The sequence below is a fragment of the Copadichromis virginalis genome, linkage group LG19 (assembly GCF_057382275.1).
Source record: "Copadichromis virginalis isolate Kocher_CV1m ecotype Utaka linkage group LG19, C_Virginalis_male_GT1.1, whole genome shotgun sequence".
Classification (NCBI taxonomy): Eukaryota; Metazoa; Chordata; class Actinopteri; order Cichliformes; family Cichlidae; genus Copadichromis; species Copadichromis virginalis.
The window spans coordinates 6094060-6121603 of NC_140636.1; the positions used below are offsets into that span (position 1 = coordinate 6094060).

The 27544-nt window shown below is 42.1% G+C and overlaps 1 protein-coding gene across 1 annotated transcript in view; it reads left to right on the forward strand.

Annotated features, from left to right (window-relative positions):
* piezo1 (piezo type mechanosensitive ion channel component 1 (Er blood group)) overlaps positions 1–27544 on the forward strand; it is an 89958-nt gene that overhangs the window by 13293 nt on the left and 49121 nt on the right. Inside the window, exons 2-12 of the mRNA XM_085442416.1 lie at positions 10352–10447; positions 13438–13603; positions 14766–14907; positions 18529–18775; positions 19486–19699; positions 22415–22586; positions 23301–23399; positions 24395–24461; positions 25885–25994; positions 26071–26150; positions 26634–26814. Coding sequence (XP_085298542.1) covers positions 10352–10447; positions 13438–13603; positions 14766–14907; positions 18529–18775; positions 19486–19699; positions 22415–22586; positions 23301–23399; positions 24395–24461; positions 25885–25994; positions 26071–26150; positions 26634–26814 — 1574 coding nt within the window. The remainder of the gene's footprint in view (positions 1–10351; positions 10448–13437; positions 13604–14765; positions 14908–18528; positions 18776–19485; positions 19700–22414; positions 22587–23300; positions 23400–24394; positions 24462–25884; positions 25995–26070; positions 26151–26633; positions 26815–27544) is intronic.

Sequence of the window (27544 nt, forward strand, 5' to 3'; positions counted from 1 at the left end):
AGTCTGTTCACACTCTTAGTTTGCATTAAAAGTTCTGACTTGTCCTGTTGTCTTGTCCATCGTGTCCTGCAGACATAGCTTTATTGAGTGGCTGTTCGGTTTGTCCGGTGCAGAGGTCCGAGCGCTCCTCGCTGCGCTGCACAGCATACACTATGTTTTTTAGCTTGTTTCCAGGTTTTGTCCTTGGGATGAACCAGTTCATGCCTGAGTGTGCGGCTGGCTCTGAGTGCACTGGGATGTCGTGCTTGGAGAAGATTAGGAGTCTCTGAGTTTCTCCAATAAACCTGGTTTCAAAGGGATGACAATCTTGGGCAAAAAAGTATTTAGTCAGCCACCGATTGTGCAAGTTCCCCCACCTAAAATGATGACAGAGGTCAGTAATTTGCACCAGAGGTACACTTCAACTGTGAGAGACAGAATGTGAAAAAAAATCCATGAATCCACATGGTAGGATTTGTAAAGAATTTATTGGTAAATCAGGGTGGAAAATAAGTATTTGGTCAATAACAAAAATACAACTCAATACTTTGTAACATAACCTTTGTTGGCAATAACAGAGGTCAAACGTTTACTATAGGTCTTTACCAGGTTTGCACACACAGTAGCTGGTATTTTGGCCCATTCCTCCATGCAGATCTTCTCGAGAGCAGTGATGTTTTGGGGCTGTCGCAGAGCAACACGGACTTTCAACTCCCACCACAGATTTTCTATGGGGTTGAGGTCTGGAGACTGGCTAGGCCACTCCAGGACTTTCAAATGCTTCTTACGGAGCCACTCCTTTGTTGCCCGGATGGTGTGTTTTGGATCATTGTCATGTTGGAAGACCCAGCCTCGTTTCATCTTCAAAGTTCTCACTGATGGAAGGAGGTTTTGGCTCAAAATCTCACGATACATGGCCCCATTCATTCTGTCCTTAACACGGATCAGTCGTCCTGTCCCCTTGGCAGAAAAACAGCCCCATAGCATGATGTTTCCACCCCCATGCTTCACAGTAGGTATGGTGTTCTTGGGATGCAACTCAGTATTCTTCTTCCTCCAAACACGACGAGTTGAGTTTATACCAAAAAGTTCTACTTTGGTTTCATCTGACCACATGACATTCTCCCAATCCTCTGCTGTATCATCCATGTGCTCTCTGGCAAACTTCAGACGGGCCTGGACATGCACTGGCTTCAGCAGCGGAACACGTCTGGCACTGCGGGATTTGATTCCCTGCCGTTGTAGTGTGTTACTGATGGTGACCTTTGTTACTTTGGTCCCAGCTCTCTGCAGGTCATTCACCAGGTCCCCCCGTGTGGTTCTGGGATCTTTGCTCACCGTTCTCATGATCATTTTGACCCCACGGGATGAGATCTTGCGTGGAGCCCCAGATCGAGGGAGATTATCAGTGGTCTTGTATGTCTTCCATTTTCTGATGATTGCTCCCACAGTTGATTTTTTCACACCAAGCTGCTTGCCTATTGTAGATTCACTCTTCCCAGTCTGGTGCAGGTCTACAATACTTTTCCTGGTGTCCTTCGAAAGCTCTTTGGTCTTGGCCATGGCGGAGTTTGGAGTCTGACTGTTTGAGGCTGTGGACAGGTGTCTTTTATACAGATGATGAGTTCAAACAGGTGCCATTCATACAGGTAACGAGTGGGGGACAGAAAAGCTTCTTACAGAAGACGTTACAGGTCTGTGAGAGCCAGAGATTTTCCTTGTTTGAGGTGACCAAATACTTATTTTCCACCCTGATTTACGAATAAATTCTTTACAAATCCTACCATGTGGATTCATGGATTTTTTTTTCACATTCTGTCTCTCACAGTTGAAGTGTACCTCTGGTGCAAATTACTGACCTCTGTCATCATTTTAAGTGGGGGAACTTGCACAATCGGTGGCTGACTAAATACTTTTTTGCCCCACTGTAGTTTCTCCCTAGTTGGCGTCTGACCTTCACTTTAGAACTGAAGAAGCTTCTCAGATGAGAGAAGTCCAAAAACGTACACTGGATCCAGATGAAACCACTGTGTCGTTGGATGTGGTCTCCTTTTTCACTTGTATCCCTACAACCAGTCTTTCTGAAAGCACTGTAACTAAGTTTAAGAATATAATCCACCCACTGTTATCATCTCCAATGCCCTGTACCAACACAGAGCAGAGTAGCTATCTGAACGCTACCCCAACAGAGGTCGATTATCTTGTTAATAATTTCACCTCCTCACTACGTACGACTCTGGATACTGTAGCTCCTGTGAAAACTAAGGCCTCAAATCAGAAGTACCTGACTCCGTGGTATAATTCTGAAACACGTACCCTAAAGCAGATGACTCGTAATCTGGAGAGGAAATGGCGTGTCACAAATCTAGAGGATCATCATTTAGCCTGGAGAAATAGTTTGCTGCTTTATAAGAAAGCCCTCCGCAAAGCCAGAACATCTTACTATTCATCACTGATTGAAGAAAATAAGAACAACCCCAGGTTTCTCTTCAGCTCTGTAGCCAGTCTGACAAAAAGTCAGAGCTCTTTTGAGCCAACAATCCCTTTAACGTTAACTAGTAATGACTTCATGAACTTCTTCACAAATAAAATTTTTATCATTAGAGAAAAAATTACCAATAATCATCCCACAGATGTAATATTATCTACAGCTACTCTTAGTACCATTGATATTAAGTTAGACTCTCTTTCTCCAATTGATCTTTCTGAGTTAACTTCAATAATTACTTCCTCCAAACCATCAACGTGTCTTTTAGACCCCATTCCTACAAAACTGCTCAAAGAAGTCCTGCCATTAATTAATTCTTCGATCTTAAATATGATCAACCTATCTCTAATAATCGGCTATGTACCACAGGCCTTCAAGCTGGCTGTAGTTAAACCTTTACTCAAAAAGAATCTCTAGACCCAGCAGTCTTAGCTAATTATAGGCCAATCTCCAACCTTCCTTTCATATCAAAAATCCTTGAAAGAGTAGTTGTCAAACAGCTAACAGATCATCTGCAGAAGAATGGTTTATTGAAGAGTTTCAGTCAGGTTTCAGAGCTCAGCACAGCACAGAAACAGCTTTAGTGAAGGTTACAAATGATCTTCTTATGGCCTCTGACAGTGGACTCATCTCTGTGCTTGTCCTGCTAGACCTCAGTGCAGCGTTCGATACTGTTGATCATAATATCCTATTAGAGCGATTAGAACATGCTGTAGGTATTACAGGTACTGCACTGCAGTGGTTTGTATCATATCTATCTAATAGACTCCAATTTGTTCATGTAAATGGAGAGTCCTCTTCACACACTGAGGTTAATTATGGAGTTCCACAGGGTTCAGTGCTAGGACCAATTCTGTTTACATTATACATGCTTCCCTTAGGCAGCATCATTAGAAGACATAGCATACATTTACACTGCTATGCAGATGACACCCAGCTCTATCTGTCCATGAAGCCAGATAACACACACCAATTAGTTAAACTGCAGGAATGTCTTAAAGACATAAAGACCTGGATGGCCGCTAACTTTCTGCTTCTTAATTCAGATAAAACTGAGGTTATTGTACTCGGCCCTGAAAATCTTAGAAATATGGTATCTAATCAGATTCTTACTCTGGATGGCATTACCTTGGCCTCCAGTAACGCTGTGAGGAACCTTGGAGTCATTTTTGACCAGGACATGTCCTTCAACGCACATATTAAACAAATATGTAAGACTGCTTTCTTCCATTTGCGCAACATCTCTAAAATTAGAAATATCCTGTCTCAGAGTGACGCTGAAAAACTAGTTCGTGCATTTATTACTTCCAGGCTGGACTACTGTAATTCATTATTATCAGGATGTCCAAAAAACTCACTGAAAAGCCTTCAGCTAATCCAAAATGCTGCAGCAAGAGTACTGACAGGGACTAGAAAGAGAGAGCATATTTCTCCTGTTTTGGCTTCCCTTCATTGGCTTCCTGTTAAATCCAGAATTGAATTCAAAATCCTGCTCCTCACATACAAGGTCTTAAATAATCAGGCCCCATCTTATCTTAATGACCTTGTAGTACCATATCACCCTATTAGAGCGCTCCGCTCTCGCTCTGCAGGCCTACTTGTTGTTCCTAGAGTATTTAAAAGTAGAATGGGAGGGAGAGCCTTCAGTTTTCAGGCCCCTCTTCTGTGGAACCAGCTTCCAGTTTGGATTCGGGAGACAGACACTATCTCTACTTTTAAGATTAGGCTTAAAACTTTCCTTTTTTCTAAAGCATATAGTTAGGGCTGGACCAGGTGACCCTGAATCCTCCCTTTGTTATGCTGCAATAGATGTAGGCTGCCGGGGGATTCCCATGATGCATTGAGTTTTTCCTTTCCAGTCACCTTTCTCACTCACTATGTATTAATAGACCTCTCTGCATTGAATCATATCTGTTATTAACCTCTGTCTCTCTTCCACAGCATGTCTTTATCCTGTCTTCCTTCTCTCACCCCAACCGGTCGCAGCAGATGGCCGCCCCTCCCTGAGCCTGGTTCTGCCGGAGGTTTCTTCCTGTTAAAAGGGAGTTTTTCCTTCCCACTGTCGCCAAAGTGCTTGCTCATAGGGGGTCATATGATTGTTGGGTTTTTCTCTGTATCTATGAAGCGCCTTGAGGCGACTTTTGTTGTGATTTGGCGCTATATAAATAAAATTGAATTGAATTGAATTGAACCAAGGCAGTGGAGACTGTCAGAAAATGACTACAGCAAGACAGCTCCTTAGAAAACAGAAGTGGGTTTACCCCAGTCTCTGCCTTACCACTGCACACTTTAAATACAACAAGGGTTTCTACAGACAAAAACATGGATGTGCTATAGGCCCCCCAGTGTCACCCAGTATGGCAAACCTTTACATGGAGGAAGTGAAAAGTAAAGCTCTTAGCTCTTTCAAAGAGCAGCTATAGATGGATCTATATTAAATCAACTCAATCTAAAAAAAAGAAACAGCTGTGGGATAATGAGTATTAGAAGCAAGAAAAAAATAAAATATGCTTAACTAGACTTTTCATTTTTAATCATAATATCTTATTTTTTTCATTATAACAAAGAAAAGGATAGCAAAGAGGGAGCAGAGCTCTAACCCACCAACGAAACATCAAACCAGAGACGGCTATATTTGTTTCTTAGAAAGTGCAACGAGTGAAACATACATTCATGGTAGTGTGAATGGACCAGCAATACTATATTGTTACTATCATGTAGTACTGACAGTAGTACTTGAGTAGCCTCTTACCTTATTATGAAAAAATGCAAGTATAACTGCACCATGGTGGACCTGAAGCGTATGTATTTATGTATAAGTTTTATCAGAGAATGAACAAAAGGAAGTGCTTTGTGTTGGAACACTGGACGTACCCTCTGTCTGTCGGGTTTGTTCTGAGTGCTAGTGAGAGATAGATGCTGCCTGTGGGCCTAACGAGTGTTATCATGTTTGTCAAGAGACATCATTTTGGGCGGGTCTGAAGTTTTACTGGGCAGCAGGGTGGAGCTCCTCCATGCAGAGTTTGTCCTGTATGTGAATATTCATACAGTAGGTGTAGACATAGATCCACTGGGTGTGGATCTATGTTGTTCCAGACAATTTTGATAGCACGATGTAAGTTATATAGAAGTTGTATCAGCTTTTAGAAGCTGATAAAATTTTAAACCTGTCGTGCAATTTTCCTTATTTTTATTAAATTTCTTGTGAAGTACTGCCTGTTTTCATCATTTCTTCTATCTTTAAGACTTTAACAAATGTAACAAGTAAATCTACAGAACTTTCTAGAGGCGAATGGATTAATATAGTTCATATGTTGCCAAAAGGCTACACTTATCTTTCCAACTATTTACCTTTGAAAAAGATCTATTCTGATGATTGGGCGTGGACACCAAGGATCTCGGCCAGGTTTGATTGGTATTGGCTGTTTTTAATAGTTTGATGAGTAAAGAGTTTGGGGCTTTAAGTCAGATTTGAACTTAAAGTGACAAAAGCTGCGCTTAAAGTCCAGCATGTATGTGACTAATCTAACAGGAAATCAGTGAGTGCCTCCAGCTAACTTCGTATTATGAAAACTGTTCTATATACAGGCTGTCAAAGTATTTAAGGGTGTTAGAAATGTGGAGCTTTTTCATTGTGCAGCCAGACTTTCTACCCATTCTCTCGACACATGTAGATACACTGTTGATTCTGTATGCTGGTGTAGCAAAGTGCACACTGTAATGCAAACTCAGAGTTTTTTGCACAGTCCACAGTGTGATTGACCGCCTGACATGTGTGCAACTCCTCCAGGTCCCGGTGTGCTACTGGGACGAGGCTGATTAGCAAATGAGTGGCAGCCAATTAGCCCAGTTGGCACTGCTCCCTGAACCACTGAGCAACTTACTTTTACAAGCATTTTTGAGCCCTTATAACTTGTATATACAAAACTAGATAATGATAATGGGTGTGGGGCGAGACCAGTGATTGTCGGTTTCTCAAAAAAGAAAGCTAACCAACACAACATCCCACTAGTGACACAATTTTGTGTGTCCTGCAACAACACCAGCTAGGTTTGAACGAGCCATCGGTTCCACAGGGGAGGGCAGCGTGACAGCCAGGGAACAGAGAATGGAGCAGATCCTTTCTTAAAGAAAATAAACTGATTCCCCCTCGATAAATTCACATAAAGTAAGAATAGAGGTGCCTCTAAATAAAACACAGATCTGAAAATAGCAGTTATTGTGGTCTCAAAAACAACCACCAGGGAGAAGAATTTAAACAATGAGCACAGAGGAAACTTGTACAGTCAAGACAACAATAAAAATACTGTCCAGCAAGCTGTTAATTACCAGACAGTCCAATATTTGTCTAAGTGCTAAATTCAGTGACTGTTCGGGTTCTTCTCAGCTCTGAATAGTGAGTCTCAGCTGAGCAGATTGTAGCCGCTCCCTCCTGATGCCGCTTCTAGGGTTGCTCGGTCAGCAGCTCTAAAGAATAGACAATGGTGACATTACCCAGCCACGTACAGCCACTGCTGATCTTACACACTCCCCTAATGAACTACTGTTGCCCAACACCGAGGAAAAACAGGTTACTCACAGGGCTGGGCGAGGCGCTAGCCAGAAAATTCTTATGACAACATGACAAAACTAAGAGAGTTCAGAGTTTGCACAACAAATATGAAACAAATAAAACCAAACACATGCAAAATCCCTAAAAACACAAGAACTTAAAAGACAATCGAAAATAAAAAGATGGAAATGGCACCAGCATGAATATTCTGTTATAACATACATGCAGGCAATCAGAAGGTCCTGAGTCCAGTTCCACCTTCAGGCCGAGGTCTTGCTGTGCATGTTCTCCCTGTGTTTGTGTGGGTTCTCTCCGGGTACTCCGGCTTCCTGCCACAGTCCAAAGACATGCAGTTAGTGGGGCTAGGTTAATTGGTGACTCTAAATGATAGAGTTACCACAGGCAATGGGAGTGAATGGTTGTCTGTCTCTGTGTGTCAGCCTGTCCAGGGTGCACTCTGCTTCTTATCCTAAGACAGCAGGGAGAGGCTCCAGGCCCCCGCGAGCCTAAAAGGGATAAGCAGAACAGAACACACTAACAATCACAAAGCTTAAAACCCCTGGTCGATATCACTGTTCTTCTGAGCTGACTGCAGAACTGATCAAACTAGGAGCTGGCTGGTGCCTGTTTTACCTTCAGCCATTGTCTTTTGTGGAGGACGAAAGGTTTCAAACTTCCAGGCCTTAAACTTCACGTCTGTTCTCCGTGGTAATAGTAAATGGATAAAATAAGGCTGAATGAAAGAATGCTTCCTTGAAAAAGACTTGAATACTACATAAAATAAACCTCATCCAAAGTGTCTTTGAATGGCAGACACAGGATGTGTCTGAGTGTCTACATGAGTCTCACAGGCCTGAACTCTGAACTGTTTGATTTGCTGCTCACCACAAACGAGCAGACGATGCATCAGCTTTTCCTACTGATAAAAACCTTCCTTATGGCCATTCATACTACACAAAGTAATGAAGCAATAAACAATTAAATGACACAAAAGTTTCTTTTTAACTTTCTACTTAAATTGTTTTTTTACAATTACGGTTAAAAAACAAAACAGTAAAGGGAGTCTCACTGGTCCGGCCCACCTAAGGTCAGAGTGCGCTGTATGTGGCCTGTGATGTAAAATGAGTTTGGCACCCCGGCTCCAGACTGCGTGGGCCTTTCTTGCACCAGTGTAGTGTCTCGTGGAGGTCTGGATCGAGCCTCTGGGGTCCCCTTTGTTTGAAAATGGTGGCTCCAGTCTTCAAACAGGTGGACCAGAGAGTATGCTCCAATTATCATCCAATTAATGGGAAATTCTATTCGAGGGTGCTGAAGGAGGCTCTGGCTGGCAACTGGGGGCAAAGGAAAAATAAATAAATAAAAATTGGATCCCTAGTTCCCTGGGATTAATTACAGCAATAATTGCAAGACGAGCAACTCCCACCCGAACACTGTGGACGCACAAATTGGATTTGTAATTTTTTTCTGTTTCTCTGCTCATTCTTGCCTTGTTGGATTATTCCGAGGAATTGGCTCCCTTCCTATCAACATGTATCTACATGCAGCAGAGATGATGGTGTTGGTGGCCAAGGTGTTCCCACTCTCTCCTCTCGAGATCAGCTTTAGCTTTGTGTATTATTATTATTACATCACTCTCAGGGTTCTTACAGGTTACTCTAGCCTTAAAAATGAACAGGACTTTGGAGCCTATTTTTCCAGGCTGCTAAATTTGAACCTAATTAGTTACAGGATGCATGGATTTAGAGGTGAGCTGCTGTTACCGGGTGTGGGTGAAGGAGGGGTGCTTGACCCCAAGGCCACCCTGGTGAGGGTAAACAGGGCTGTGCGCTGTCAGAGGAGAGTAGTCCCTTTACCGTTTTGCTGCTATCCCTCTGTAACAAAGCATCCCTAACACTCGCCTCCACCCACTCCACCCTGTTTGCGCTCTTCTTCATCTCTCTTGTACACGGTCCTTGCTTTTGATAGTAAACAACAGTACTTAAAGTCATCTACCTTAACTACCTCTGCTTATTTCATCTTCACTGTCAAACCCGTCTCTCTCTCCTCTTCTTTGTAACACACAGCTTTGATAAAACAAACACAACTGGTTCTCAGCTGAATTAGTTTTTTCAGTACATATGCAGCTATTGTTTAAACGCTGAGGGCTTTTTTTGGTTATGAATAGTCTCGTTATAAAGAATAAAGCCTTGCTGCTCAACAGTCATTATGATAATGCTTTAGTTGTTATCTGAGTATTTGCATTTTGTTTCTAACTATACACCACATCAGGAGATTCAAACAAGCTAACTGAAGTAATTCAGCTTTGAATCTAAGAATGTAACGAAGGTATTGCAAAGCTATTCACGAGTGTTGAATCTGGTAGCTTTTCACTGTAACTCCAGCAGATTCACAGAGGTCTTGGTGCAAGTAAAGTATGCCCCCACCAGTGGGCTGAAAATACTCAGCAAAGAAGAAAAAAGAGTCAAAGCCTTAATCACCATGTTTAAGGTGAATAATATACCTTTGCAATTCTCGACAATATTCCTAACTGATCGTGATCATCTGCAGGACATGAGAAATGAATATCTTTTTATAATACTTGTGCCAAGAACGCAGTTACAAGATGCTGGCTCCGCCCCCCACTATGTCAGATTGCAGGGACAGTGTGAATGACTCAATTACATTCTCAATACGTCTTAAGAAGAATGTTTTTGCCAAGCTATGGTGCGAGTGGGTCAATTTTATGAAGCCTCTTCAACCAGACTTTAGAGGCTTGAGTGCTGTGTTTTATTTCCTGTTGAGTTCTACGTATGACATTGTTGCCTTCTCTCCCCATGTGCTTTTTGTCTGTTTGTTTGGGGCATATCTGGATGTTTTGTTTTTGATGTACTATGTGTTATACTCCACTTTGTTTTGAAAATAAAAAATAAAAGTGGCTAAATCAACTGTGTTGCCTGTTTCTGCAAAGAAAGCTCAGTAACACAGAAAAGGCCTGAGACAGCAGGCAACAACTTAAAGTGAGCAAAGTGATTCCAAAATGTGTTTCAGGTTAAGACAAATGGCCGTAATTCATAAGCAGTTAATGTGATCGTTTTGTTAAACCTCTTGAATTAAAGCGTAAAGTTTTCACTTTAATAACATGTTGATTGTTTGATGAGTAAAAACAATATGATCACGTGTAAAAGGTTTCTCTCTGAAATCCAGACCTGACATTACATCAAAATCCAGTTCAAATATGGGTATAATTTGAATATTTATCAGAATCGTTTTTCCTGAGATGATTCCATAGTAAGATGATCTGTGTAAAGATGTGCCCACACTGCTGTTTGACTGCGCTGTTTCTGTCTTTGCAGCTTGTCTTTTTCGCCTCAACATCCTGTCATTGGTTTACTTCTTGTACCTGCTGCTCTTACCGTGGTTCCTGTGTCCCAACAAACACACCATCAAAGGTAAGACCATCTGTGTTTTCAGGTCCGACATTTGAAACCTGCTTTTCTTTAAGCCGTCCATCCATCCGGGCCGCGAGGGCAGGAGCCTTCTTTCTAGCTTATCCAAGGAACGCCAGGGTGTTCCCAGGATAGCCGAGAGGTTTAATCGCTGCACTGTATCCTGGGTCTGTTCAGCTGGCTCCTTTTGATGTGGAGACGTGGCGGCTCCACTCTGAGCCCCTTCTGAATGGCCGAGCTCCTCACCCGGTGTGTAAGGGAGAGGCCAGCCACCCTGTGAAAGCTGCTTTTCACGCTTAGATTAGATTAGATTAGATAGAACTTTATTAATCCCTCGGGTGGGTTCCTCTGGGAAATTCGATTTCCAAAAAAGCACAGCACCGACAGAAGTTACAGAGTTACAGAATATTATATATATATATATATATAATACACACACACACACACACACACACACACACACACACACACACACACACACACACACACATAAATACAGAGACAAATATAAATAAAATATACAAAGGGGATAAATAGAATAAATAGGAATAAAAAATAAAAATACAAGTGAATTGCACATTTCAAGTATTGAGTCTATTGCACTGTTGACTATTTACAAAAGTATTGCACAAAAGGTATTGTACAGTGAGGTGAAGAGGCACTACAGCTTAGTTGTTCCCCCCTCCTTTGTCCTCCTGTTTCCCCTCCCTCTCCCCTCCAGAGAGGAGTTAAACAGTCTGATGGCGTGTGGGACAAAGGAGTTTTTAAGTCTGTTAGTTCTTGTCTTTGGGAGAAGCAACCTGTCACTGAACAGACTCTTCTGGTTGTTAATGGCCGTGTGCAGAGGATGCCTGGCATTGTCCATAATGTCCAGCAGTTTCTTTAATGTCCTTTTCTCTGCCACTGTCACCAGAGTGTCCAGCTTCATGCCGACCACAGAGCTAGCCCTCCTGATCAGTTTCTCCAGCCTGGATGAGTCCCTCTTTGCTGTGCTGCTCCCCCAGCACACCACAGCATAGAAAAGTACTCCAGCAACCACCGACTGGTAAAACATCCTCAGGAGCTTCCTGCAGATGTTAAAAGACCTCAGCCTCCTGAGGAAGTACAGTCGGCTTTGGGCTTTTTTATACAGGTGCTCTGTGTTGCATGACCAGTCCAGTTTATTGTCCACCCACAGCCCGAGGTACTTGTACTTGTTGACCACCTCCACCTCCTCCCCCTCTATCTGAACCGGCAGTGGACCTTCTCTGGACCTCCCGAAGTCCACAACCAGTTCCTTAGTCTTTGAGGTGTTGAGTTGCAGGTGGTTTGTGTGACTCCATGCGACAAAGTTCCTCACCAGACTTCTGTACTCCTCTTCCTGATCATCCCAGATACACCCCATGATGGCTGTGTCATCTGCAAACTTCTGAATGTGGCATAATTCAGAGTTGTAGCAGAAGTCAGAGGTGTACAGGGTGAAGAGAAGAGGGGACAGCACAGTTCCCTGTGGTGCTCCTGTGCTGCTGACCACAGTGTCAGACGTGATGTCACGCTTGTGTCCACGAGCTCGTTGTTTTGGTCACTATGCGGAGCTTAGGACCATTTTTGTTCTCATGATTCATCAAGTAATGCTACTGACCAGCCAATCAGTGGCAAATATTATTCCTGTGGTGAGAAGTTCTTGTCCTTAATGTCATGCGTTTAGTGAAAAAAGAATCCACTGGTTCATATCCTGTTCGATTTCCGGTTTAAAAACATAGTTTTCATGGCAGTAGTTAAGATGACTTCATAGGGTTTGGAGGTTCTTGTTCTGGGGTGCGTGATTTTGACTTTTTCAGTTCAGGAGAAAAGCAGTGGCCTATTTATGATGTTATTCTTTTTTAAACCTTACAATGTAAAGCAAGAAGCTCTGTGACTGAAATGTTTTTGACTTTATTCTGTTCTGTGTCTGTCCATGACTCACTCTAGCTGTCCATTAGTATCCATTTGATCAAACATTGTATTGTTGCCATTTTTTATGATATAATTTTGTCTTTAGCGAGTTGAGTGATTTCATCCTGTAGTTTGTGAGAGCAGTCGAGTGCTTTGTTTACATACAGGCCTTCCTTAAGAATCATTCTGGGCCCTCTTCTCTTTTCCCTGTATATCCATGATTTACCGCCTGTGTGTTGTGGAGATGGTCTTCAAATGTATGACGATGATATTCGTATATATTGTCAAATAGAAATGGTGTCAAACATTTAGCACGCGGAGAAACTACTGAGTAGCATTTCTTATAATGAAACTTCAGCAAAATGAACACGCCTGCCACATCATTTGTCATTTTGATTTTGGGATGTCTTTGAATTCTGAAGGTTGAGTAATGAATCAGTAATGAATCCAATGTCTACAGCTGTGTGCACACTGGGAGTCGTTTGCAGTCATGTGGCAGTCAGAGACTACAGAAAGTCAATGATGTCTTCAAGCAAATAAAGGGCGAAATAATCACTGACACTGGGAAGTGTGGGCATGGGCAGGAACCAGGCTGAAGTGACTACCAATGAGAGTGAAGTACACTAATGATTGACTTGGTAGTAAACGCATTAGAGGGTCAGCTAGTCCTCTAGAGCCCAAATGTCCACAAATGACCAGCTATCAGCTTCAGAACGATGGCTGACGCACAAATTGCTTCCAGTGTGGATGCAGCGTAAGCACTTTCATTTGAAGGACCAAAACACTTTGGTCCTTCAAATGAACAGGTACAAAAAAGAAACCAAACACATCAGACATCGCAATAAAGCTATTGCCAAATAAAGGTAACCTGAAGAACAGTGAAATTGAGATGATTTACAAGGATCTTCTAACATTCACACACACTCAGTCACACACTCAGTCACACTGGGGGCAGTTCAGGATTCAGTGTCTTGCATATACTTATTCCATGTCTGTAAAATAAAGATTTATTTATTTATCTTGGTTTTATTTATGCTGCATTTAACCGTTTCTGTATCTCTCCTGTCTTTGCCTTTTAGGTCACACAGGACGCTTTATCAGAGCAATATTCTGCACCAGTCTGCTATTTGTACTGGCTCATATCTGCTTCCAGACAGTACTATACACATATCCTCCTCTCAACACTGCAATAGGTGATAACTGTTCACAATGGAATACCATAAGCAGACATATAGGACTGTCAAGGTATGTAACTATGTATCTAATTCCATGAGTTGCCCCATGTATCCCTGCCAGTGTCACTGATGGGCTGATTGTGGGAAATAGTAGGTAAATGTAGCCTACAAGTAAATGCAAAGCCTCCCACCGCTCTCTCCTTGTCTCCTCACCCTCAGCCAGTGGTGGAGAGGGCTGCCTCCTCCCTGAGCCTGGTTCTCACACATGTTTCTTTGTGAAAAGTTATTTTTTCCTTTGCACTTGCTCACCGGGGGGTCACAGGATTGTTTGGCCTTTCTCTGTATTATTTTAGCACCTTTAGATGAAAGTTGTTGTAAGTTTTACACTATATAAATAAGAGAATTAAAAATAAATTGAACTGAATAGACACCTGAGGAAGAAAATACTGACATGAAGATGCTTATTTTAAAACACTGCCATTAATACTTTTTCATTTGAACATAGAGCTGTACATTAAATCACATTTAATTCAGTTTACTTTAATGAAAGCGCCTTTTGCATTTAAACCATCTTAATCAACCTTATTCCCATTGTTAGAATTGCACACAGGTCTTCAAGGTCCTTGGTAACTAACGTCTTGGAGAAGTTGCAAAGCTTCTACGAACTTTTTGTGCTTTCCCAAACTCACGCTATGATAACGATTAGGGACCAGAGCACCTTCTTCCTGTCAGTGTGCATCTATGTCACATGGGCCATATGCTGTTTTTGTAAAGCTGCAGATTAAACTGATTCGATTAGTATGAACTTGGCAGGAGGCGACCTTAAATCTATTTGCACGAGTGCAACCTTAAATTCACTATTGCCTGTATACATTCATCTTTTAGCATTCTGTATTTATTTGGTCTTCTATTAGCCACGTATCTAACTTTTTGCTTGATTTGCAGTAATGTGTCAAATAACATTTAATAATAATAATAATGGATTGGATTTATATAGCGCTTTTCAAGGCACCCAAAGCGCTTTACAATGCCACTATTCATTCACTCATTTGAATAAATCAAGTGTTCCCAACAGAACTCTGGATTGTAATGGTATCCATACATCCACCATGCAATGTGGATATATTTTGTGTATGATATCTCTGAAATGTTTTACATGAGTTGAGATAAAATGAGATATACTTTATTTATCCTATAATTGTAACAGCCTTGCATGTGTACGTGTGTCATAGGCTTCCCTTGGAAGACCCTTGGAAAGTGGCACGTCTCCTGTGCCCAGACCTTGGTGTGTGTATACTTGCATTGGTAACAGTCATCCTCTGCAGCAGATTGGTCAGGAACAGAGAAATGGTGGCTGCTGCCAACATTACATCGGTGAGTCTCTTTGCATATGTTTAAATGTGTATCTTTATGACAGGAAACCAGCAGTGTGGTTGTGCTGAAATCAAAGAAGTCACAAAATTACACATAAAAACTATATATGGTAGATGGACAATCACTAGTGCATGCAGCAAGGAGAAGGTCAAAACAAAACTGTGTTGTTGTTTTTTGTCTTTTAGCATCATAGCAGGTTCTAAAATGATTGAAATACAACCTCAGAGGAACAATAACACGTCATTTTTTAATCAAAAGCTGAAGTAGACTGTGTGAAAAATGAAGTCCTCTTACAAATTGTTGATACTCACACACAACTGAGTGTGCTAATCCGTGCCTCACCAGATCAAGTGCATGGATATTACTCAGTGAAACCAATTCCTCGAGTACAGTACTACTCAAAAGTCTTGAGACTGTTAGGTGACGGCTGTGTGCAAACAGGAATAGGACCCAAGATGCAGACTCCGGAGACAAACTTAAACCAAAACAGCTTTAATGCTGAACGCAAACATAACATAACTGGGAAAAACTGAAAATAAACTAACACCGGTGGACTGACAAAACACACAGCAAAGTAAACGGTAGATCGCGACACAGAGAAACACTGGGCTTAAATACACAGAGGGAGCAATCAGGGAATGGGTAACAGGAGGGAAACACAGCTGGGACAAATCAGAACTGACGAGACCAAAGAAGCGTAACCTGAACACACTGAGATAAGACACAGACCTTCAAAGTAAAACAGGAAATGCATAACACAGACTGAACAAAGAGACAGGCTCATATGCAGGCACTACAAAGGGAACAGAGACGTGGGAACAGGGCAGACACAAACACTGACTGAACACGGGGATATAGGAACTTAAGATACACATAGACGCGAACTAGACAAGGGGATGCAGGTGATAGGGGAGACAGAGCAACTAAAGAAGACAGAGACCTAAGCCATAAGACAGAACTCAAAGAAACCAAAAACTAGACAGTATAAATAATATCATAAACTCAAAAACCCTGGGTCGATGACCCAGGCATCCTAACAGAGACAGCTTTCAATTCTTTATATGTTGCTAGAAAAATGGGTAATGGGTACAGCAATTTATCAAAACATTGTCAAACATACAAACAAATACAGCAGATAAGGCAAAGACGAGGGGTGTGCAATTCTTACTACCTGGAACGTCAATATTTGGTATGACCACCTTGATTCTACAGCACAGGCAGTTTTCTTATCATTTATTCTATTTCTGAAGTCTACTTAAACTTTATTTTTTTCTATAACTATAATTATTTTCCAGCCAGTCAGAATTTTTGCACACTGAGAGCAGATGTGTGATCTGAGCGACAGGGGCTGTTATTGTGTGTGTGGATGGATAATAGCCAACACTGAAATTCATTTCTTGCACACAGAAATGAATTTTGTTTGCACAAATTAAACTTTTCTTCTCAAAATACAGCATTTGTTCTTGCAAATTATTTACTGCGCTCAGAATAGAGGCACAAAAATAACGCCACAGTTTTTGAGTTTTCAAGTAAAATCTTACAAATCTAAGGGGGGACATCTCATTGTTGATCTCATTGTTGCTCACTAACAACTCAGTGTCCCAGAGGTTTAACTGACTTGATGCTGTGCTCTGAATACATGTTCCTTTCATCTTATTGAGAAGTGTAACACATGTTGTAAATACATAATCTTACTAGCAAGGACTACTTTCTTCTTTGAGAACAATAAGCCTTAAATCACTGGTGATCTGAAAAAAAAAAAGCCTAATTAAAAGAAGGCTGGCTTCTACAGAGGAGGATTAAGGTCTCTGGAAAAAGTCAGAATTCTGACTTTAATCTGAGAATTCTGGAAAAGAAGAAAAAAACAGTGGCCCTAATCCTCTTCCGTAGCTTTCAGGTCTGGGGGCAGGGAAGAACTGGAAAGTGCAGAACGGGCTGCGGGTGAATTCACAGAAATGCAAGAATTCCTACAGAAGGAAGCTCGAGGGCAAACTCGAGCAGAACAACAGGAGGGATGGGTGGAGTGAAGAAAATCACTGGGTTTAAGGTGACAGATGGACAGCCATCACTGCAGTGGGCAGCCTGGAGGGGGTGAAGAGCCATTCATTCAACAGGTTTAGGTTCAGCTCTCTGCTACACACTTGTTTGGGTGCAGTGCAGGAGCGTCTCACAGTGCCGTCTCCAGTCCCGATCATCTCGATGCCTCAGATCTTCACTACAGGTCATGCCATCTACAGAAACACCCTAATAATTCTGCAGTGGTTACATGTATTAATTAAGAACAGGGGGAGGAGTGGATGGTTTAGTGAGGTGGTGTGGGAGAAATCACCTGCTTCTGAATGTGAATAGGGGGGCTCTGGGAGGACAGTCCATACCCGAGAGTGTGTGTTTTTTCAGGAATGCTGTGTTTGGGACCAATGTCATGTTGAAAAATAAGCTGACATGACAGCATCATGTCAGATGCTTTCCACATGGCATTGCAGGTTGGATCAAAATATGATGGTACTTGAAATTGAGCCTCAAACCATGACGGCGCCTCCACCATGTTTTACAGATGGCTGTAGACTCACTGTTGGATCTCTCCTGACCAACCATAACAATTTGAACCAAACTTTTTAAATGTGTATTCATCAATCCATCAGACTTGTTGCCACTGATTTTCACCTGGTTCTTCTGTGATTGGCGTAACTCTGCCTATTGTTTTCGTTTCCTTCCTTAAACTCCTAAGACCCGAACTCTTTCACGCCATGCAATTTTAAATCTCTTTGCGATTTGGGCTGATTCGGACCCGATGAATGAAAAAACAAAGAATCATCTTTTTACCTGATGTCGTTTCTGGTGATGTTGTGCAAAACTCTTTGTTGTCTGAACACAGCAGCATTTTTCCTGAGTACAAAAACAAAAAGAGAAACAACAGTTGTGCCCCTTTGAGCAATATAGCTAATTTGAGGTGCTGCTAACAGTTGCAGGAAGATGTAACAAAGTAAAAAAAAGTAAAAGATTTCTGAACGTCGCATAAAACATGAAAACTTTCGGTCCAAAGCTGCTACTTCAAACATGGGAACATGTTCACACCTATATGTGTAACATTTTCTATTGTGGTCTAACAACCTGAAATGTGATGTCCACATTTAAGAGGTTAAGAATTCCTTCCTTTTTACCCAGACCATTTCTCTGAGACTTCAGTGAACAGTACACGAGTTTCAGATACTGTTCATCTACTGCAGTTTTTATTTTTTAGGCCTCACACCTTTACTTTTGCCGTATGTTTGTCCACTTGCCACATATTGTTACAACGCACCAGGTCAAGATATGAAAGATGCGTTCTTTTGTAAGCAGCCGATGTCTAAAGAAAACCTCTGAAATGCACCCAGAAAGCATTACAAAACATCATGAAATAAGGATTGGCTCAAGACTTTTTGCACAGTAATATATATTCAGATTTCGACATTTATTTCATCAGATTTTTACATCAGTAGATAATCACACAGTGAGCTGAGAATGTGTCCGCAGAAATAAAGTGTAGGATATTAGCTCCAGCACTACTCCTGTAACCGAAGGAATCCTCTGGGTGATGTAATTTACAAAGCATGTCTTTCTTTTCATTCCTACACATCATAGCTAGAACATAATTCAACAGACGACACAGAAGACGTTGGGGATGATGATAACAGTGACTGTGATGATGATAATGAAGAAGAGGCAACAGGAGAGGAAGATGAAGAAGAGAGGTCATTAGCTGGTGATGCTGATGAGGTTTCCACAGTAACCAGAGCCAAGCAGTTGGCTGAGCAGCTGAAGGCTACAGCCCAGAAAGTTCTGCGGGACCTGGGGAGGATCTTGGCGATTAGCCTGCTGGGTCTTGCTGGTGAGATCTTAGTGTTGTTTTTTGTTACTTTTTATTACCCCCTCATCTGTAAAAGGCCGATGGGGTGTTGTCGTCACCCTGCTGTGCGAGCGGGCTACGCGGACACCCAAGTTTGTGGACACGATAACTCGAGAATGAAGGGACGTAGATTTCAAATTGATACCATAGGTGCAGGTACCAGAATAATACTTGCGGCAGTAATACTTACTGCCGCAAGTATTATTATCTTTTTGCCTGTCTCAAATAGCAAGAAAAAAGATTGACAGGAGATTTGGAAAAACAGGGAAAATAAGAATAAATGTCGAAATGCTCAAGAAAGAACTGAAAGCAAAAACGCAGCCGAAATACGACTGATGTCTTTTACATGACGACATTTTGTTTGTTTGCCCAGACAAAAGCTGCAAGTTGGTTTTGCTTCATTGTAACGTAAAAAAATCAAAATTCTAAAGGAAATCCACGTCATCTCATGAAATTCTCGTTCATCAACATAGTCAAACGGTGAAAATCTCCATCATAAATGACCAAATCACCCTCTGACTCATGACAAAGATTCATCTGGATTTGCGTAAAAGTTGCTCTTTAAGAAATATTGTGTTTTTCCCTTTAAGACACAAAGGAGCATAAAACTTTTATCAGGCCCACTTTGTTTGTACTTCATTTTCTGGACCTTTGTGTGCACTGCATATAAACCTCTGACCTTTTCTTTATAGGGATCACACTGCCATCTGCCTTCTCAGCCATTTACTTCCTGCTTTTCATTGGTATTTGCACTTGGTGGGCATGTCATCTTCCCATCAGCCACCTGGGTTTCAATGCGCTGTGTGTGATGGTGGGCTTCTTCACTGCTGGCCATATGGTGTGTCTGTATTTATACCAGAGTCTGCTGGCCCAGGCCCTGTTCCCCCCACAAAGCCTGTGGGCCAGGTAAGTCTTCATAATAACAGATTATATGCATATGCAGAATTGCAGGGGACAGCGACCCTTTGGTTGCATCATTTCATACCGTGCATGGTTATTCAGCAGATTTCAACAGAAATAGATGCCACATGACCGCAGGCAAAAGTGCTATTTCATCAGTGTTGCAGGACATGTAACTTGGGGGAAAAGAAACTCCAGTTGACATGACGAAACCTCTGGCAGTGCCAGTTTTTGGCCTGATTATTAAAGGCCGTGTATACGTCTTGATACAGTTGGGTCAATAATTTATTGCACAAACAGATTTGTAAGAGTGGATTTTACTGTCGAGATATAACTGAAGTGCAGACTTTCTAATCTAAACAAATAAAAATATTTGAATTCGTTGTTTAACAGTTTATTTGGGTTTCAGCTCAACACTGGTTTCTCTCCGGTGCGGTCGAATCACTTTGAGCCTCACATTTAAAAAGAAATTCCCTGTCGGCCTTTTGTCCAGTTATTTTTGAGCCTCTGATATTTTTGAGCCTCTGTTTAAAGCAGCTTTAATTCCTCAACAGATAATCCAGAATTTGGGTTAAATCCCTTAAATTAGAGCTGAAAGGCCACACTTGGCTCACGATTTACAGATTTACAGAGGAACAAGACAACGTTTTGCCATTGGTTTTAACATTTGAGTAATAAAGACCCCATCTTTGTGGTGAAGTGACTGTGAGAGGCCAGTATTTAAACACATATAATTCAGCCTACAACAACAAAAATGTCATTTGCTGTGCCTTCATGCCTGTAAACCCTCCTTAATTGTATCAGTACACATATCTGTGGCTATGAAATTTCTCTTTCGGGTCAACTATTCAAGTTTACTGACGAGAAACAAAATGAACGCAGTGTGACTGTGCTGGCATGAGAGGCATGAGTGGAATGAGCCTCCACTGGGATTTACGGTCTCTCTTCTTCTCAGTTTCTTCCTCATGACGTCACGGCCCTCTTGGCAGGTTTCTGTATCGGTATCACTTAGCCAGCTGTTCATCAGTCAGCCTAGTCGACGTTTACCCAGCAAACATACTCCACTGTCATAAAACTGAGTCTGTGTCTCTTTAGTGAAGCTGACGGGAAAATAGTCAAATGTTCAATGTAGATAATGTAGATGTGTGATTATTATTATTAGTACTTTAAAAGAACTCTTAGCCTTTTTGATATTACTGTGCCATGTCCCAGGTGTCAGCTGATCCTAAGCTTCACACTTTGTTTGATCACGTTGGAACATGTTTGGTATCATCAACATAAAGATGAGTTCAACTCTGAGCTGTGATAAAAAAAAAAGATTAGAATTGTGATGAAGGCACAGCTATGGAAGCCCGTTTCCGCCACTAAATAAAAACAAAACAGCTAGTATGCATAACTCGAAATTTCGAGTTATTTTCTTGAAATTTCGAGAAAATAACTCGAAATTTCGAGTTAGCTCTGCCAATCAAAAATATACGTGAATGAGGTCGCTTTCTTGTTACCCGGAAGCATATGGCGCAGAGGAGCGCACTTTCAAAAACGGATCCCAACAAATTGGCGCTTTGGCGAGTACGTTTGCTGATAGTAACACCGTGTGATTCAGCTAATAACAGGGATTTCATCATTTGTGAAGCCAGGCTGAAAACACTCAGCAATCTGTGCGACTGGATGTAATACAGCTTAGCTGTAGCATTTGTAGCTGACGCTTCAGCTTCTGCGTAATGAGGAAATCATGTCAAATTTCGAGTTACTTTGAGTTAATATGTCGAAATTTTGAGAAAATAACTCGGAATTTTGAGTTATGGATCCTTTTTTTTTAGTGGCGGAAACAGGCTTCCATACACAGCTGTTGCATATGACTGAAGTGTGTCTGTAACGTGGATGGTGACAGAAATAATACGATTCTGTTCCTTCAATTTGTTTACTGCATGTAATACAGGTCATGCAAATCTGTGACCCAACGTACTTGTACTTATTTTCATCAGTGATGAAAGACACGTTTCCAACTTAAAACCCCCAAACAAACAAACAACCCCCCAAAAAACGTGTACTAGTGTATCCCACCAAAGATTTGAAAAAGCTTTCTTCTTTTGTCATTCAATTCAAAAAGGTTATTCATTGTTCAGTACACATTTTGAGTTCGTGCTTGTTCAGTGCACACAAACACAATCATAGGAAAGACTGCTCATTGGATTGTTGAGATGATGACTCGCCGAGCCACAGACGCACATTGCTGGAACAAAGCATATCAATGGAAAGTTGACTGGAAGTGAGACTCCTGAGACGACAGTCAAGAAAACCCACCGAGAACCCTGCAGGGAATCTATTGTTGTTGTCAAGAGGAGAGGTCAAGGGTCGGACTCGAACTCCGGCCACTGTGTTCTAACCATGTAGTACGTGGTGGCCGCTCACGCTAAACCAGCACCTGTGAGAAGCTGCGTGCATGATTTTAGTGAGCTGTAAGCTGTAATCATCAAAGTTAAAACAAAAGAACATCTGAAATACTTCCCTTGCAAACTTTACTGAATTGCCTGATGCTAATCGTACTTTAGCATTGTGGCTACGACTCTACATCTTTGCTTTGCTATGTCTATGGTGCCGGATTTTCACTGATCACACCTGATCATAATGTTCTAGATCCTGACACTTGGTCACAACAGTATTAGTAAATCAATTAACACAGGTCTATTCCTCGATTTCTTTCTCTTTTTTTCTGCCTAGACTCTTTGGTCTGAAGGACATCATCATACCAGGAAACTGCACCCTGCCCTATGACCTCAATCTGAACAGCAGTCATGACTGGCCAGTTTATGTCAACCCAGGAATCCTCTTTTTGCTCTATACTACCATAGTGACTGTTCTCAGAACAGGACGTCACGGAGGCTCTAACGCGGTATCTCCTCACTCACTCTTTTTATATTATAACATACAGTGGGGCAAAAAAGTATTTAGTCAGCCACCGATTGTGCAAGTTCCCCCCACCTAAAATGATGACAGAGGTCAGTAATTTGCACCAGAGGTACACTTCAACTGTGAGAGCCTGAGATTTTCCTTGTTTGAGGTGACCAAATACTTATTTTCCACCCTGATTTACCAATAAATTCTTTACAAATCCTACCATGTGGATTCATGGATTTTTTTTTCACATTCTGTCTCTCACAGTTGAAGTGTACCTCTGGTGCAAATTACTGACCTCTGTCATCATTTTAGGTGGGGGAACTTGCACAATCGGTGGCTGACTAAATACTTTTTTGCCCCACTGTATCTTTATATTCTCTTAGTACTGAATGTGCCCCCACTGGCTTTTCTTTGATAAAGTATTTAAACATAATGGAAAGCTTTGTTATCGTATCAAATCTCACATACTGAAACAGTGTTTATACAAAAACCCAAACATATTGATATTCAAAATATAAAAACAAACATAATAAAAATAACTCTTTTATTGAAAAGATTTTTTACGTTAGGGAGACGTAGGAGAGCAAAGAGGCCCAGGTGGGTTTAACATGGCACAGACTCTGCAGCTGATGCACTTTTGTAGCTGCCACGTGACTTTTGAAAAACTGTATCTTCTGAAATCTTCTGAGGGCTTGTTCTTTTTCTGCAGGAAAAGCAGCAACAGGAGAAAAGACGCGAGAGGAAAGAAGAGCTGGTGGAATTACAGCCTTGGAATGAACAAAAAGACGACTATGAAGACGACACACAGGTAGATCATTTCTATTGGCTGTACAAAAGGCTCTATTTGGATTTATTGCCTACGGCTGATATTTAAATAGAGATTCTTCTTCTCTTCTGTGTTTTTATATCGTACTAAAGAAATGCTTGTCTATCTTCACTATATATCCAATTCAGTTTCAGTTGTATAGACCCAAAATTACAACAGCAGTCGCCTCAGGGTGCTTTATGTTGTAAGGTGTAAAATATATTGTAATGGAGTTCCACAGGGTTCAGTGCTGGGACCAGTTCAGTTTACATTATGCATGCTTCTCCTAGGCAGTATCATTAGTAGGTATAGCATCCATTTTTACTTCTGTGCAGATGACAAACTGAGGTTCTTGTACTTGGCTCCAAAAATTCGTAGAAATACAGTGTCTAACCAGATTGTTACCCTGGATGCCATTACTTTGGCCTCTGCTAACACTGTGGAGTCATTTTTGACCAGGACATGTCCTTGTTAAATCTGGGACTAGTTTCTTCGATTTTTGTACAACATCTCTAAAATTAGAAACACCTTATCTCAGAGTGATGCTTAAAACCCCAGTTCATGCATTTATTACTGTTAGACTGGACTATTGTAATTCATTATTATCAGGATGTCCTAAAAGCCTTCAGTTGATCCAAAATGCTGCAGTAGCCTATCTCCCTGATCAAGCACTGCTAACTTACTTGTGGTTCCTAGGATCAAACTTTCCTTTTTGCTAAAGCATATAGCTGAGGCTGGATCAGGTGACCCTGAATCCTCCCTTAGTTACACTGCAATATGTTAAGGCTACTGGGGGCTTCCCATGATGCACTGGGTGTTTCTTCTTACTCATACCAGTATCGACCGTGCTGCTCTTTGTGCTGACATCCAGATAGGGCTGGAACTATTTAATATTTAAAACTGTCATATACCCTCCACATAAGTACAAATAAACATCTGTGTGTGTGTGTGTGTGTGTGTGTGTGTGTGTGTGTGTGTGTGTGTGTTCTGTGTTTCAGGTCGTACTCTTGTCTGTACCAACAGAAAGCGGAGGGACTGTGACCGAAGACAGTCAGCCCTATCTCGGTACCAGCTGCTATTTTTCACAGAAATGACTAACCAGTATAAGTCACCCAGTATGAAAGTGTGTCAGAAAAGAATCAAACAGTGGACAGCCGTTATAGGCCTGACTGGAGGACATCGATCTGACAGCCTGAAGTGAATCATTTATGATGTAGCGCACAAAAGTGAACGATATTCTGTGGACATCACTGACTTTTTCAGCTTAATTGAAAAACAACATTTAATTGTCTTTGAGGACGTACACATAGAGTATACTCAAACCAAGAAACGAGTTTTAATGGATGAAAAACATGTCACTTATAAGTACACCCAACAGTTATCTGGGATCAGGGGTCTCAGGTTTGGTGCCAGTGAATATCACCCCCTTATGACCTCAGCCATACATAAATGACCATAAGTCCTGTGACTGAGATACTTGCTTCCTGCAGCTCTAGCATAACTCAGTCTAACACGAAGGACCCCAGACTCAGCCAGAAAGCTGCCATCATGGCAGGTTTACATTTACAACATGCTCACACGAGTGCGCTGGTCCGTGCAGCCAAACAGTGTCTGACTTTTCAGCACGGCTTCACCTCTACGTGTCCACTGAAACAGGAGGCAAAACCACACAATTACTGTCAAAGGTGTGCTGACCAGCCTCCACTGGCACTGCCCCCTGAACCCACCCCTCCCCTGCAGCTGATCCTCAGACCACATCCCGCCACATACCCACGTCCCCCAACTTAGGCAGGGGAGCCATCGAGCTTCTGCTACTTGCCCTTGGTTTAATCCAATGTCATAGAAAAAAGAGCAGTGCCTGAGCGGTTCAGGGGCATGGTATAAGCACCATATTACCTGCCCCGCATCCATCATCCGGCAGTCCAGACGAAGGTGCCCCGGTTACCCACATTTCTAACTTTCCTGCCCTGGCACTTGTGCGGCTCCCGGTGAACGGGATACAGCATCCGTAGCCACCGGGACCTACTGGGAAATGGGACTGGCTGGCTCTTCCCTGCTGGCTGCTTGGGCTCTCGCAGGGACCCTGGTGCTTTCAGGCGATCCTTTACCAGGATTACAGCCTGTTTCTCTCCAGGTGTTTTTGAGTGGCTGCTGCCTGCTCCCGGTGGATCACTGTGAGCTCCACCACCATCGTGGTTAGCACCTCCACCGGTCGAGGCTGTCGCAGGCCTCACACTGATGCACTGGCGAACTCAGGTTTCAGTGATGCTTTGACACCCAGATTTTAGGAGCTGGGGATTAAGTCTCTGAACTTCTAATTGGTAGACAACCTGTCCACCTCCTCCACGTCCTCCTCCTCCTCCTGTCCACCTCCTGAGCCACAGCTGCCTCTAGAGCTGTAATATTGTAGTTTCTCGTTTTACCTCAACAAATGGTTGTTGGAGGTCTAACGCAACATTGTGAACATGGATATGATTCTTTTCTTTAGGTGCAGAGGCGAATGTGGCCTGCAGTGGGAAACGGGGTGAAAGCCCATTCTTCCTGCTGGGAAGAGTGGTCATGCAGCAGAGTTACGTCTGTGCTCTCATAGCAATGATGGTAACCATGAAGTTCTGTTCAGACTCGTTTCAGCAGCAGCGTCACAGACTTTCACACACAGTCACTTTGTGTCCAGGTTTGGAGCATCACATACCACAGCTGGTTAACCTTTGTGCTGCTGCTGTGGGCGTGTCTCATTTGGATCCTGCGTGCGAGGTACTGTTACCACACGTTTGTTACACATCTGTGACAGAACAAGTCAAGCGTCTGCTGCCTGGTTATTGTGTGTAAACATGTTCATTGATACTTCTTAAATATTTATAAATGTAACACCTGTAACACCCTCTAGAGGTTAAAGAACTCAATACTTACTTAATCCTGACGGTGCATCTGTCAGACCCTGATGAAGACTTGGATCGGTCTTAATCAGGTCTGGTTGCTTCCAAGAATGCATTTTTATATAAATTGATCCCAAACAGAGTGCCTCAGCAGCTCCTCTTTGATATATTAAAAAAATCATTGATTGTGGATTTTGCTAATAATAACTGATCATTAAGAAGAATACAGATATTGTAGGGAAAAAATACATCACACAACAATAATTATTAATTGCAGTGTTTTTTAACTGTTGTGCATTTAAAATTGTTTCCCAGTATTTTAATAGTCTGATTGAGTTGGGGGCGGGGTCTGTGTTTTCAGGCGACATGCAGCCACATTGTGCTCGCCATTCATCCTGCTCTACGGCTTGGCTCTGTGCTGTCTGCAGTACGTCTGGGCCATGGAGCTTCAACCTGAGCTGCCCACCACAGTGGGAACCATGAGCCTCGGACAGCTAGGACTGAATAGAACCCAGTACCCCTGCCTCAGACTGGGAGCTATGGTAAGAAGAGAGCATATGTGACATGATAACGAAGTTATGAAATTGTGACGGATTGTAACATTCAGCAGGATGTTTACCCATAAATATGTGTTTGGCTTTACTTATTGGTCTGTACAGCTCCTAGAAGGTTAAACTGTCCAGTTCTCACCATGTGCTCTCGAACAACAACAACAATAGCAGAGCTGGTTTCTCAGATCATTTCTACATCAGATACTCACTGATGTTGGTCAGAGGCTGAATGTGCAAGAACTGCATCTCGTGTTCCTTTAAACCACAGCACGAGGGCCTTCACCGCTAATTCTTAACCTGACTTGATCTAGTAATTATAAAAGTCCACACAGTGAAACAGAATAAAGACACGACTAACAACAGATGAAGGATGAAAACAGCTTCATCACTTTGACAGCAAGTGTGCTGCAAATGCAACACGTGTAACATTAACAGCTTGGACGCTGCAGCTCCGCTTGTGTCTGTTTATTCTACCACAGAAACCTTTGAGCACAGTGATGCACAGAAACACTGCAAACATGAACAAAAACATCAGTGTTGGAGGGAACACAACACAGTAACACAGACAGACGTACTGCTGCTTAGCCAAGAGCCAGCTGTTGGTAAATAAGCTGAAATATGACATTTAGCTTTGAGTTGGATAATATTTCTAATCGAATCTGAAGGCGCTCGAGGGAATCGCCAAACAGTCCGGAGACGTGTCAGCCAGTAGCTTTGGCTG